The sequence below is a fragment of the Lagenorhynchus albirostris genome, chromosome 13 (genome assembly GCF_949774975.1).
Source record: "Lagenorhynchus albirostris chromosome 13, mLagAlb1.1, whole genome shotgun sequence".
NCBI lineage: Eukaryota > Metazoa > Chordata > Mammalia > Artiodactyla > Delphinidae > Lagenorhynchus > Lagenorhynchus albirostris.
This window is the reverse complement of record NC_083107.1, coordinates 69,861,310-69,876,377: the sequence shown is the minus strand read 5'-3', so window position 1 is coordinate 69,876,377 and position 15,068 is coordinate 69,861,310. Positions and strand designations below refer to the sequence as shown.

The following is a 15,068-nucleotide window of genomic DNA, read 5'->3' as shown; positions in this document are numbered from 1 at the left end:
CAGTACTCTTTAAAAAAAAAAAAAAAGCCAGGTATCCCTTCCTAAAATGCCCCCAGGACACTGAAGGGAAAAAGAGGGAACAGTTTATAAAGACATAGATTACTTTAGCCAGAAGATCCCTAAAGATGATTTCTTTCAAAAATTAGATAGTTCATTCATTCATTTATCCAACAAATATTTCCTGAGGACTTAGTATGTGTTAGATACTACTCCAGAAACTAGGGATGCATTAGTGAATAAAATACAGCCTCTACCCTCATGTAGCTTACATTATATTGGGAGAGAATGATAAATAAATAAATAAATAAATGTAGGTGATATATATATATATACATATGGCATCAGTAGTGATCAATTTGATGAAGAAATATAGGGTTATGACACAGAATAAACTGAGACAGAAGATTTTTTCAATGAGATAGTTATGAAAGACTCAATGAACTTAGGAAGCAAACCAGGTGAAGGTCTGGGGGTTGGGAGGGTCGGGCTTGCTGGGCAGAAAGAAGGGCAAAGGCCTACAAGTGCTCCAGGTTGGTGTGTTCTGGTCAGTACTGATGGAGTGGTGCGGCTATGAGGCAGGGATAGGTGATAAACTGGGAGGGCCCAGATCATGAAGGACCTTTTCATCATGCAGTGGAGTTTCCATTCCATTCCAAATGTGGTGTGAAGCCACTGTAGGATTCTGAACAGGGAAACATGGAATCAATTCCAAATAACATATGTACGTACTCTGCCCTCAAGGAGGTGGAGCCTGACTCCCTGTTCCTTAAGCGTGGCCTGTCCATAGTGACTTCCTTCTAAAGAGGACAGTGTGGAAAGGGGACAAAAGAGTAACTTTATGTCGGAGACACCTGACAAAAGCTTCCTCAGCCAAGTGATCAAGGTCAACATCAACAGTGATAAGTTACATTGATATTATATATGTATGATGTGATGTGAGGAAAATAGCACTTATCTCTTCCTCCCCAAAACCCATAATCCCAGTCTAATCATGAGAAAAACAGACAAATCCCCATTAAGGGACGTTCCTCAAAACTGTCAAGGTCATCAAAAACAAGGAAAGTCAGTAATAAGCTATAATGGAAAATAATCCTATATATCATATAGGATTATCATATATATTATCATATAGGATATAACTATATATATAGCTGAATCACTTTGCTGTACACCTGAAACTAACACAATATTGTAAATCAACTATGTTTCAATAAATAAAAAACAAACAAAAAAAACCAAGGAAAGTCAGAGCTGTCACAGACCAGAGGAGCCTAAGGAGATATGACAACTAAATGTAATGTGGTATCTCGGATGGAACCCCAGAACAGAGAAAAGACATTAGCTAAAAACTAACAAAATCTGAGTAAAGCATGGACTTTAGTTAATAATAATGTATTGATATTGGCTCATTAATTGCAACAAACATGCTATACTAAGGTAAAATGTTAATAATAGGAGAAATGGAACATGGGTTATATGGAAACTCTCTGTACTAGCTTCATAGTTTTTCTGTAAATCTAAAATTGTTCTATAATGAAGCTTATTAAAAACAAACACTGCTTTGGCTACTAAGTGGAGGATTTACTGTAGTGGGATAAGAATGGAAGTAGGTGGACCACTTAAGAATCCAAGCGTTTGCTACCTAGTCGCATGTAAACCTTGAGTTACTTTATTTTACTATATACCTTTATTTTCTTGTCTGTAAAATGGGAATATTTATGGAAAGAGATGTGAAGAGGATCCCTTCCTCTGTTACACTAGTATTCTCTTAGGTTTAGGTAATCTCACAGAGCTCCATCATCTTTAATGAGATAGAGACACATCTGAAAAATACAGGATAAGGAACAAGACCCCACTGAGCAAAACTGGGCAAATATAAAACCAAGGAGAGCCAACATAGTCAGCAAACTGTAATCTGCTGGTATGCATTTCTGGAGACTCCAAAAGAGAGACTGGAAGTTTCCCATCTGGATGAACTTGGCAGGATGAGTTCCACAAAGATGTGCCTGATATCAACCAGACTTTCACTGCATCCCAAGGGCAGCCTTCCCATCATCTCAACCTCGCTTAGACTAACTGGAGGGCTATGGATTATTAATACCTCTCTCTCTCTCTCAAAAACCCAGTAATGTTTTTTAGGAGAGTGGTTCCCAAGCTAGCTGTAAATCAAAAGACTGAAAGTTTTCTTTTTTTTTTTTTTAAACTAAAATCAATGGACCCTACTAAACCCAGAGATTCTGATTCAGTAGGTCTGAGGCAAGGCCAAGAATCTACATATATTTTAAGTGTTGCACAAAAGATTAGAACATGTAGCCAGGTTTGACAATGACTATTTTATAGGGGTTTTAAATCATTAAATGTGTGCAAAAGACCACATGAAAATACTCTTGATCTTTAATTCTAAGAAGCCGTAAGGACATTTCTGGAATGGTGCATGGGTGGAGCAGCTGACACGATGATGAGGCTGTGAAGTCCGGGACTGGGCTATGTGGAAAAAAAATCTCAAAAACGTGTAAATGTAGGTAGCATGACAATGGACAATGGTTTCCCTTTCCTTTCACCTTTCTTCCAAGTTTTCCATAATGAGTTTTTAATTTTTTCATAAAGAAAAAAAAATTTTTAATAAACAAAACCCACCTGACTACATCTAATGCTAGTGATGTTTGTGATGAAATTTAAGATTTGCTGTTATTACCATGATTTGCCACACACTGTATTTTTGTTGTTGTTGTTGTTGTTGTTTTGCGGTACTCGGGCCTCTCACTGTCGTGGCCTTTCCCGCTGTGGAGCACAGGCTCCGGACGCACAGGCTCAGCGGCCATGGCTCACGGGCCTAGCCTCTCCGTGGCACGTGGGATCTTCCCAGACCAGGGCACGAACCCATGTCCCCTGCATCGGCAGGTGGACTCTCAACCAGTGCGCCACCAGGGACGCCAGTTGTTGTTGTTTTAAAATGGAATTTAGGCACTTCAGGAAAACAAATTAGCTCTCCTGGCTCATCTAAGCAACCTACAATTTTTCTATCTGAGGGTCAGCCTGAAGAGGTTTCAGTGGCCATGTCTGCCATCTGGGGAGATGTGAGGGTCTGACGCTGGAGCATTTCACAGGGTGTAATGCCGGCTGCTAAAATGATTTAACGGTCTTTCTTGTAGAAGGTTTTTGAAAAAAAAAAAAAAAATCAATACAAAGCCTATCTGGCAGGCTATAAATAAATTCTTTTGAGCACTACACCCACTTTATGCAAAGCACTTGTATCAGTGAGAGATTAGCAGATTAGAAGTCTTCTGTTTAATAGAAATCTAGTTAAGAAGAATCCTTCCTGAGAGACCCAATATTTATAAGATAACTACACTTAGGAAAATAAGATGAAAGGGGCCATATCAGTATTTAGTCTCAAGACCATTCTAACAATTATTTTCACATGAATTAGAGAACTGGCATCAGAAACTATCAGGTGTAAACAGATTTATCTTGTTTGCAGTAAAGGAGTACTAGGATCTACTTTTCAGGGTCAAACGGCTTTGGAGCTTTTATTTACAAATTTTAAAAAGTACTAAGTAAAGTCAACAAGACTACATAATGGTATTACATGTACTTAATTTTAAAAATCCACCACAATGCTATTCCATTTCAAAAAATTTAATTAATGTTATTCATAAATTTTAATTTCTAAAATAACAAACATTTGTGACTGATTGAGGGCATGTATAGGGTTTAACTAATTAAATAAAACTAGTCTTTTTCCCAGACATTTTTTCCCCCTGTTCTGTTCCATTTCACTAACCTTAGAGTTGGAAAGTTAGAGTCAGATGTATGCCTTAGTATTAGATTCTCAAGGAAAAGATTTTGAAGACTAAACAAACCCAAAGGAATAAATGACGTTTTGAGAGAGAAACAAAGCAAAACTCTATTGGCAGCTTTCATAACTCTCTTTCCCTGTGAAGAAGTAAACATAAATTAGTACACATTTCTAAAACTAACACTGTAGAATATTGTCCTGCGAGACCTTGGCCTGCCTGTCCTGTCTAATTTCACTCCAGAACAATACTGGACCTAATGGTTTGTGATTCTTATAACCTCTCTAAGAAATCTTTGCCTGCCCCAAGGTCAGGCATTTTAATAGCTTTTAATAGCTTTATGGTTTTAGCTTTTACATTTAAAGTTTATGATATATATCAAATTGGTTTCTATGTACGGTGTGAGGTAGGGGTAGAGGTTATTTTCATACGAACAGTTGTCCTTTCTTTTCATACAGATAAATAGTTGCTCCAGCAGCATTTGTTAAAAAGATTTTCCTTTCCCAACTGAATTGCTTTTGTGCCTTGTTGAAAGTCACTTGACCTTATATGTGTGCATATATTTTATGCACGATTTGCCTATCCTTTTGCCAATACCATACTTTCCTGATTACTGTGCCTTTACAGTAAGTCTTTTTTTAAAAAAATATTTATTTGGCTGCGCCGGGTCTTAGTTGTGGCACGTGGGATCTTTAGTTGTGGCGTGTGGGATCTTTAGTTGTGGCATGTGGGCTCTTCTAGCAGGCTCTTAGTTACAGTATGTGGGATCTAGTTCCCTGACCAGGGATCAAACCCGGGCCCCCTGCATTGGGAGTGTGGAGTCTTAACTACTGGACCACCAGGGAAGTCCCTAGAGTAAGACTTGATGTCAAGTAGGGTTGAATCCTCCAACTTTGCTCTTTTCCAAAACTGTTTTGGTTTTCTAAATATATTTGAAAATCAGTTGGCATTTTGATTGGTACTGAATTTATAGACCAATTAGGGAAAATGTACCATTTTACTAATACTGAATCTTTTGAATATGGCTATATCTCTCCATTTATTAGGTTTTCTTTAACTTCTCTTAGCAATATTTTATAGTTTTCAGTCTTGAACATCTTTCATTAAATTTATCCATAAGTATTTGATGGTTTTTAATGTTACAGTAAATGTTATTTTTCCTAAATTTAATTCTTAATTGTTCACCGCTAGTAGATAGAAATACAATCAATTTTTATATACTGACTTCGTATGCTGCAACACTGCTATAAAGTCATGTATCTGTTCTAGTAGTGTTCTTGTAGGACTTTCCTTAGGACTTCCTATATAGAATCAGGTCATCTGCAAATAATGACAGTTTCACATCTTCCTTTACAATATTTATGTCTCTTTTTTCTTGTCATGCTGCACTGACTGGGACCCCCAGGACAATTTTGAATAGAGGTGGTGGAAGTAGACATCTATGACTTGTTTGCAATACTAGGGGGAAATATTCCAAAATTTAACCTTTAAGTGTCATATAAGCTATAGGGTTTTTGTAGGTGTTCTTTACCAGGTTAAAGGAGTTTCTTCTACTCCTATGGTATTGAGAAGTTTTATCAAAAATGGGCATTGTATTTTGACAAACTTTTTCTGCATCTATTGAAATATTATAATTTTCTTCTTTAAATTGCTAATATGGTGAATTACATAGGCTGATTTTCATGTGTTAAATAAATTTGCATTCCTAGGATAAACCTCACTTGATCATGGAGTATTGTCCTTTTTACATATTGCTGGATTCAATTTGCTAATATTTTGTTAAGGATTTTTGCATCTGTGTTCATGATAGAACTTGGCCATCAACTTTCTTCTCTTGTAATGCCCTTGTATTATTTTGGTATCAGGTTATAGTGGCCTGATAAAATGACTTCTTTCTCTATTTTCTGAAAGTTTGTGCCAGATTGTTATGATTGTTATTTCTTCCTTAAACATATGACGGTATTCAACAATTAAGCCATCTGAGCTTAGAATTTTTATTTATTTATTTATTTATTTATTTATTCATTTATGGCTGCGTTGGGTCTTCGTTGCTGCACATGATCTTTCTCTACTTGCGGAGAGCGGGGGCTACTCTTCATTGCGGTGCACAGGCTTCTCATCGCGGAGGCTTCTCTTGTTGCAGAGAACGGGCTCTAGGCATGCAGACTTCAGTAGTTGTGGCACACGGGCTCAGTATCTGTGGCTTGCAGGCTTTAGAGTGCAGGCTCAGTAGCTGTGGCACACGGGCTTAGTTGCTCCATGGCATGTGGGATCTTCCCGGACCAGGGCGCGAACCCGTGTCCCCTTCATTGGCAGGTAGATTCTTAACCACTGTGCCACCAGGGAAGTCCCTGAGCTTAGAATTTTTGAAGTTAATTATTAATTCAATTTCTTTAACAGATTTAGGACTATTTAGATTTTCTATTTATTCTTATGTCAGTTTTGTTAAATTGTATCTTTCAAGAAATTTGTCTACGTCAGCTAGGTTGTCAAACTTACTGGCAAAAAGTTGTTCATAATATTCTTATCATCCTTATAATGTTTATAGGATCTGTAGTATGTCCCTTATTTCATTCCTGATATTGGTAATTTGCATTTTTTTCTTCCTTCTTTTCTCTTTAAACTGAAGTATAGTTGATTTATAATATTGTGTTAGTTTCACATATACAGTACAGTGATTCAGGGTTTTTGCAGATTATATTCCATTACAGGTTATTACGAGATAATAGGTATAATTCCTTGTGCTATATAGTAAAGCTTTGTTGCTTATCTATTTTATGTATAGTAGTTTGTATCTGTTAATCCCATATCCCTAATATGTCCCTCCCTGCCTCTTTCTCCCCTTTGGTAACCACAAGTTTGTTTTCTATGTCTGTGAGACTGTTTCTGTTTTTGTATATACATTGATCTGTATCATTTTTTAGATTCCACATATAAGTGATATTGTATAGAATTTGTCTTTCTCTGTCTTATTTCACTAAGCATAATATTCACTAGGTCCATCCATGTTGCTGCAAATGGCAATATATTTTTATTTATTTATTTATTTACTTATTTATTTATGGCTGCATGGGGTCTTTGTTGTTGCGTGTGGGCTTTCCTTTCTCTAGTTGTGGCAAGCAGGGGCTACTCTTTGTTGTGGTGCGCAGGCTTCTCATTGCGGAGGCTTCTCTTGCTGCGGAGCACAGGCTCTAGGCGCACGGGCTTCAGTAGTTGTGGCACATGGGCTCAGTGGTCGTGATGCGTGGGCTTAGTTGCTCCACGGCATGTGGAATCTTCCTGGACCATGGATTGAACCTGTGTCCCCTGCATTGGCAGGCGGATTCTTAACCACTGCGCTACCAGGGAAGTCCCGCGAATGGCAATATTTCATTCTTTTGTATGGCTGAGTAATATTCCTGTGTGTGTGTGTGTGTGTGTGTGTGTGTGTGCATGCGCGCACACGTGTGCGTGCACATCTCTCACATCTTCTTAATCCTATCATCTGTTGATGGGTACTCGGGTTGCTTCCATGGCTTGCTTATTGTAAATAGCGCTGCTATGAACACTGGGGTGCATGTATCTTTTCGAATTAGTGTTTTCATTTTTTCCAGATATACACCCAGGAGTGGAATTGCTGGATCGCATGGTAGTTTTATTTTTAGTTTTTCAACTGAGCCCACGTGCCACAACTACTGAAGCCTGCATGCCTAGCGCCTGTGCTCCGCAACAAGAGAAGCCATTGCAATGAGAAGCCCATGCACTGCAATGAAGAGTAGCCCCTGCTCGCCACAACTTGAGAAAGCCTGCACGCAGCAATGAAGACCCAACGCAGCCAATAAATAAATAAATAAATCTATTAAAATAAATAAATAAAGTAATGCAAATTTCTGCTACTCTACTGGAATCCTCTATTTACTCACCATGTTTCCTGCCTCTGCAGCCAGCCGGGCAGCATAGCGAGCTATAAGCCGGTGTTCCTCATCCAGTCGGCTAGGACTGTCCAGGACACTGCCAAGGAGATAAAAATTCAACAGGTATCTATTAAACATCCCCTACTCTTGCTTCTCTCTCAGAAAGAACAGATGGGAGAAACACTTGTGAAAAAGAATGGTAACAAAAGAAATGGAGACCTGAATCATAGATACTAATGGTCTTCTGAGACAAAGAGGATTTAGAGAAATGACGAGGCCACGCATAACATTTCTCTTCGGCAGTATATCCCTGTTGCTCTCACACCTTCAGAGGGGACACTTCTTTTTGAATGCAAGGGCTGAGAAAAGACAGGGCATCTATAAAGCTTGAGGGAGTGATTTCCCATCAACTGTTTTAAGAAAACCTCATGACTTTTAGATATAGGTCTTGAATTCAAAAAGCCCGAAAGAAAACTAAAGCATCTTGAAAAACAGAGGGCTGAGGAAAAGTACCCTTAACACTGGCTGAGCAAAACTGAGGAACCTAAGCTAAGGCAGGCTTACAATATGGTAAAGTTGGGGAAGATGCCGTCAAACGTTCCCCTTCAGTGCCTCTTTCTCTTCTTTTACCATGCTTGTTCTACAACTGGAGCCCCATTTTAGAGTGAATTAATTTAGTTCATTACTCTTAACAAGAGTTCCAGCATTCTAAAAATTTAGAGATCCAGTATGGTGGGACGTCAGAAAGTGCCTCACCTGAATAAAAGAAGGTTCTTGAGCAGGAGGCTAGCTCTGTGCATATGTGCTGCTCACATGGAACTTCTTGCTGATGATGACTGACATCTTTAATTTAGCATGTGATGTCAACTGCTGTTTATTTATATCAGGGCACTCCTAGATTAATCAGGACTGTGGCTATGTAATTCTTCTTTGTTTAAGTCTGACAGATGTTTTAAGGCAACAGTAATAATGATGACTAAGTGATGAGAGATGGCTGTCGTGGCTTGCTTCTACTTTGGCTCTAGGTTCTTGGAGTTCCACAAACCCCTGACTGGAATTTAACAGTATGACAAAATATGAAATGTGAAAAAAATTAAAGACATGAGTTCAATAGTCATCAAATCTTGTTATAATTACTGAGGGGAATCTGGGAAGGATGGAGTTTAATCAATAGAAACCTGTCGACTTTTCATGCATGAAATCAACTGTGTTTTTCCTAGATTTTTTTTTTTTAAAGCATCCTATATTTCTATCTCTGTGGCTAACTCTTAAGCTTAACTTGGTCTTTCCTCTAGGATGGATTTTTTTTTTTTTTTTTTTGCGGTACACGGGCCTCTCACTGCTGTGGCCTCTCCTGTTGCGCAGCACAGGCTCCGGACGCGCAGGCTCAGCAGCCATGGCTCACAGGCCCAGCCGCTCCGCGGCATGTGGGATCTTCCCGGACCGGGGCACGAACCCATGTCCCCCGCATTGGCAGGCGGAATCTCAACCACTGCGCCACCAGGGAAGCCCTAGGATGGATTTTTTAAAAATGTGCTGCCACTGTCACTGCTTTCTGGCAATGACACTTCTCAACACTATATAATTTTAGGTGTGCAAACGTCAGTCTCTAGCATATATAACCATTTTCTCAAAAGATGATCTTGTAATAAGAACATGCTACCATCAGTTGACTTTAATACTTTAGGGTCAAGACCCCAAGGTCAGGGCTGAACTATAATACTTGTGCCTTAAAGATGCTTGTCTGAAATAAAAGGACTATCTTTATCTTGTAAATAACAACAAAATGAACATTTAACAACACAAGTGGATAACTACTATGGAGGAAACGGCAGCTTAAGAAGTGGGACTTAAAGTGGCTGACCTCTGTTTTCTGGCAAGGGACACAATAGGTTTCTCTGTGCAGAAGAGCTCCTGCTTCTCCACCACATTCCATGTCCCTAGGAAGGTTAATTTTATCTGTCATTCATACCCGAGTGTGGATGACATGATTGCTTTAACTGGCTATGCTTTCAAGCCAGAAACTAGAACTTTATGTTGATGAGAGGTTTTATGGTCAATGAAAACTATGAGGGAAATTAGAAAGGTTCCTTATTCTTTTGCCTGAGCTGATTTTCATTCTCAGAATTAGTTAGCCAGGAAATTTCTGACTTCTTTGAGGGAGTACGAAGCTCAGCTCCTTAGACTATAAATCAAGAAGAGATGCAGTACTCACCCAATCCTCACGCTCTTCCAAGGCTCCTGGCCACCAATTCTTGCTCAGGGAGCCTAATCCCTAAGCCATAAGACTTGAGGATCTCAGTTAAACTTAGCATAAATCTTCCTGGGCTATCAGCTAGTAGTGTCTGTTTAACATTCTGCTGCTATATTCACCATGGAAATTTTTAATAACTTGGACAATTGCCCTTACTGATAATAAATAAGCTGTCCTGCCAGCGTTAAGAAAACTCTCTTCCTAGAGACCAAGGGGCTGGGATAGAGTGCTCAGAAATCATCTGCTGGATGAGGAGACACTCTGTGATACAATGCACAATTATCAGGCATCCCTCCTACAGAATAAGCCTATTAAACATAGTTGGGAGGTAGGAGAAGCCAACAGTCTAAGGCTTTAGAGATAGGTAAACGCCTAAAAGTAATAACGCCACTTGGTCATACTGGGAAAACTATGTGAAATGCTATGAAGTATAATACTTAAAACAGTCCTTTTCAAGGATATATATTTTATTTTATTATTATTTTTTTAAATTAATTAATTTAATTGATTTATTTTTGGCTGTATTGGGTCTTCGTTGCTGCACGCGGGGTTTCTCTAGTTGCGGCGAGCGGGGGCTACTCTTCGTTGCGGTGTGTGGGCTTCTCACTGCGGTGGCTTCTCTTCTTGAAGAGCACGGGCTCTAGGCGCACGGGCTTCAGTAGTTGTGGCTCGCGGGCTCTAGAGCACAGGCTCAGTAGTTGTGGCACACGGGCTTAGTTGCTCCACGGCATGTGGGATCTTCCCGGACCAGGGCTCAAACCCGTGTCCCCTGCACTGGCAGGTGGATTCTTAACCACTGCACCATCAGGGAAGCCCCAAGGATATATATTTTAAAGTTGATTATTAATTTATTTTTCGGTTATCATGGCGAATAAGAGCTTCCCATGAAGCCATGGCATGTTAAGGGCAAAACTAAGATCAAAATTTAAGGTTCCAGCCTCTCTCATGTGTTTAAGTTTATAAAAATTATAGTTTTCTCTCTAAGAATAAGAATCTCAGGTTGTTTGGCACAGAGACTCTGCTGCTATGTAAAGGGGATTATTTAAACTTTACCTGCCATTCTCCTTGCAGAATGGTGGCAGGTGTGGGCATGGACTGGGCAGGTGGCTTTGGGCCTGAATGTAATGGCACTTTGTTTGGTATTAACTCTTTTAAAGGGTTAACTTTGCTATAGTTAGTGGTTATAGTGGTTATCAAATGTTTTTCCACCATAATCCACTGAGGGATCAGTCATATTCCCATATTAACAGTAGTTTCCAGGGAAAGAGGTATGTGGGTCTATTATAATACATATAATTATTATAATACACAGAGGTATACATAGTTTGGTAAAAGTCTCTCAGGTGACAATAACCCAATACCACTGTTGAAAATCACTGGTTTAAATAATCAACAATGATAGGTTTTGGGAACAGATGAAGATGCAACATGTAAAGATGTAACAAGGTGATGGTGTCAAAGCCCCCAGATAAGACAAAGTGTGTTGACCAATCCTAAACTTTGAATGTCGACAGAAAGATTTCATTATTTAGGCAAGAATGAACAGTAAGAGTTTGCATCAAATACCTCTGTGAATACACATCTTTGGGACCACACATTTCTCTGAGGTTTATACACTCTTTAAGTGTAACCTAAAGGAAGGGAACTCCACTTTAAAGAATTTCTGACTATATCTTTAGGTAAGTGCCTAGGTTTGGCAAGGCTCCTTCTCTTTTAGAAGCCAGTGCTTTAGCAATTATTTAAACTCCGCCAAACATAGCTGGTAGCTTCTCAAGAAAAACCCCACATGCAGAGCTTTTTCCAGCTGGCAACCCCAGGTTACAGAGCTCTCCCTCCCTTTGATCAGCCCTTGGCCACCCGCCTGCTGCTGCTCTACCACTGACCGTGCACAGTGCTGCAGACGGGCCACAAAGGAGGCTATCAGCGCATGCTCATCGGCCAGGTGACTGGGTATATCCTGGCTATACTGTAACCTAGGAACAACGGAGGCAAAGACAGCAAGCGTGACACAGACACAAGCAAGAAATGAACATGGATTAAAATGGGCAAACGTCAAAGAAAAACAGAAAAGAAAATCAAGATAAGGAAAACAATAAAAAACCACAATGCATAATGGAATGTGGTGCTAGACCACAGGGAATACATCACACAAATCCTTTAAACAAAACCAATCCCTTAGAAGAGAGCTTTGGCGGACTGACACTACAGCCCTTGAGAGGGAGAAACCAGGGAGGAGCCACCAAAGCCCCTTGCCCACCAGTTCTGGGCTCTGCAACGGATGCACTTTTTAGGAAATGCCTTCTGGCAGGAAAACTGAGGGAGAGTGGTTCCATTTAATCACTAAGTGGCCCCTTAATGCTTCCATAGCTTTTGTCGACATGTAAGAGTTTTCAGTGTTACCTCATAATACCAGTTAAGCCTTTTTATTTCTATAAGGACACTGCCTTTAGCATCATTCTATTTTCTCCCATAAAACTGGTACTTAAACCAAACTTGTTAGGATCGTATTTAATTGTAAGACAATGTTGCATATAATCTGAGTGAGGCTCTCTCTTATAGATATATGGAAGGTCCTTAAGCACATGATCTTTTTTTTTTTAACTTTCTACTCTAGAAGTATTAAAATATGTGCAAAAATAGAAAGAGTAATCTAACGACTACCCTTCATGTACCCATCAGCAAAGTTCAACAAAAATGAACGCTGTCAACTTGTTTAATTTATTCTTCCTTCTCCCAACTTTTTGTGCAGGAGGAGGTAGCTAGAGTAATCCCAGACAATTTATTATTTCACCTGGGAATACTTGAGCCTGTACATCTATCAGATACAGAAAGAATTTATACAACCTGAACACCATTATCACACCTAAAAAAAAAAAAATCACAAAAATTCTTTAATATCTCAGTCCATCTGAAAATGTCCGCAAATCTTAAAAAAAATACCCTTTGAAAGTCAAGATCCAAACAAGGTCTGCACTTTGCGCTTGGTTGATATGTTTCTTTTATGTCTGTGTTTGATTATATGTTTCTGTTTTTAATCTATAACAGTTCTTCCTTTTCCCTGTTTCTTCCATGTCATCTACTTGTGAATAAAACAGGTTACCTTGTAGCATATCCTACATTTTGGAGGCGTCATTTGTTTCTCTAGTCCCTGTGGGGTGAGATCTAGATGTTGACTAAAGTTTTTGCTTTTGTTTTGTTATTGAGAAGGGGCTAGAATCCATCATATGTAATATGATGTACTTATAAATCAAACAGGAGGCACACAATGGAATGGAATGTAAATACTGATCAGTGGATTCAGATGTTCTCCATTTGTAATGGAGAGATTCACATCTCTCCATTACAAAATCCTCCATCAACTTTTCACCTAATAATTTTAGCATTTTCTAATAGTTCTTGCCTAAATACATTATTTCATGAGGGGTTGCAAAATGTTGACTTTCCGATTTTATCATCTGTTGCTCATTTATTAATTTCTTCTATTGTTTATTGTGAAATACTGCTCATTCAGGAAAGGTAAAACCAAATGGTTGATATTTCTTATTATTTAACAACAACAACAGAAAAACAAGTTAGTGCCTTAGGAGGTTTTTTTTTGGTATAATTATGAACTCGTAGATTTTTATGTATCTGATGTGCTTCAATCCATTGCAATCATCTTTTTGGTGTTCAAACTGTCCTAACTGTGGCCAGTGGGAACCCCTGGAAGCAGGCTCTGGTGTTCTTCTGACATATCCATTAAAGCTTATTAGCTTCCTTGTTTGTACAATAAGATGCCCCAATCTCATCTTGTATATGCTGCTCCACACTTGGAATCAACCATTCTTCCCAGGATCCCAGGTTCCCTTTACTGAGAAAGAGCGCTCAGAGGCCACAGGCAGGGTACTAGAGTGCTTATGGTTCTTGGGGTGTCACTGCTTCTAGGTCTTTTCAGTGGATAAAGCTAGGAAATTTTTATATTTTAGAGAGAATAAAACTAAGTTCTCTCACCACTTTCAGATGTCATTCCATTTTCTAGCTTGCATTATTTTTATTGAGAACTCATTGGAAAACTTTATCCTTGTTCCCCTGTATGTAACATGTCTTTTTTTCTCTAGCGGCTTTTAGTATTTTCTCTTTATCATTGTGATTTTTTTTTGCGATTTGATTGTGATGTGTCTTGGTGTGTTTTTCTCTGTGTTTATCCTGCGTACTTATAGTTTGTTGAGCATCTTGTATCTGTGGGTTTATAGTTTTCATCAAAGATGTAAAAATTTATTTGGAAATTTGGAAAAAATTATTTCCTTGAATAATTCTTCTCTTCCCCCTCTGTTAGACTGTTTGACATTGTCCCAAAGGTCACTGAGGCTCTGTTCGTTTTTCAGCCATTTTTCTCTCTGTGCTTCATTTTGGATAGTTTGTATTGCTATGTCTTTAAGTTCAGTGAACTTTTATTCTGCAATTTCTAATCTACTGTTAAGTCTATCCATTGAATTTTTCATTTCAGGTATAATCCTTTTCAACTCTATAAGTTCTCTTTTTATTTTAAAAGTTTTGATGGAAGTAGACTATATGTGCAGAAAGTTCCAGTAACATTTAAACTTGGTTCTTTTTTATTTCTCACATTTTCTCCACATTATGTTGATATTTTCTTTTATATTTTTGATACTTATCATGGCTGCTTTAAAGTCCATGTCTGCCAGTTGTATCACGTCTGTTATTTCTGGCTCTGTTTATATTGACTAATTCTCTCCTGGTTACGGTCATACTTTCCTGCTTCTTCTTATGTCTTCTAATTTTTCACTGGATGGTGCAAATCCTGAGTATTATGTTGCTGAACGTCTGGATTTTGTTGTCTTCCTTGAAAGAATCCGGCAGTAATTTAATTTCCTTGTGAACAGCTTGATCCTTGTGAGGCCTGTGTTTAAGCTTCATTAGCGCAGAACTCGAGTAACCTTTATTTAGGGCCAATTTCACCCTACTCCTAAGATGTGGTCTTTCTGGGGTCTTTACTGAATGCCTCAAGTGTTCAATGATATCTCTCTACTCTGGTTGGCTGGAACTCAAACAACTATGTGAGCTCAGGTAGTTGTTGCACTTTCAAAACTCCAGGAGTTGTTCTTTCCCAGGTAGTTGTTCTTTGCT

At 38.8% G+C, this 15,068-nt stretch overlaps 1 protein-coding gene across 6 annotated transcripts in view; it reads right to left on the bottom strand.

Annotated features, from left to right (window-relative positions):
* Nucleotides 1-15,068, bottom strand: part of DTNB (dystrobrevin beta) — a 232,976-nt gene that overhangs the window by 36,960 nt on the left and 180,948 nt on the right. For 3 of the 6 annotated variants that reach the window (XM_060168529.1, XM_060168531.1, XM_060168530.1), the window contains exons 11-12: nt 11,828-11,917; nt 7,700-7,787 (exon numbers count right to left, since the gene is read on the bottom strand). In XM_060168529.1, the coding sequence (XP_060024512.1) occupies nt 7,700-7,787; nt 11,828-11,917 (178 nt within the window). Of the gene's footprint in view, nt 1-3,785; nt 3,854-7,699; nt 7,788-11,827; nt 11,918-15,068 lie in introns of those variants that run through there. The other 3 variants (XM_060168532.1, XM_060168533.1, XM_060168534.1) reach the window with 2 other exon arrangements.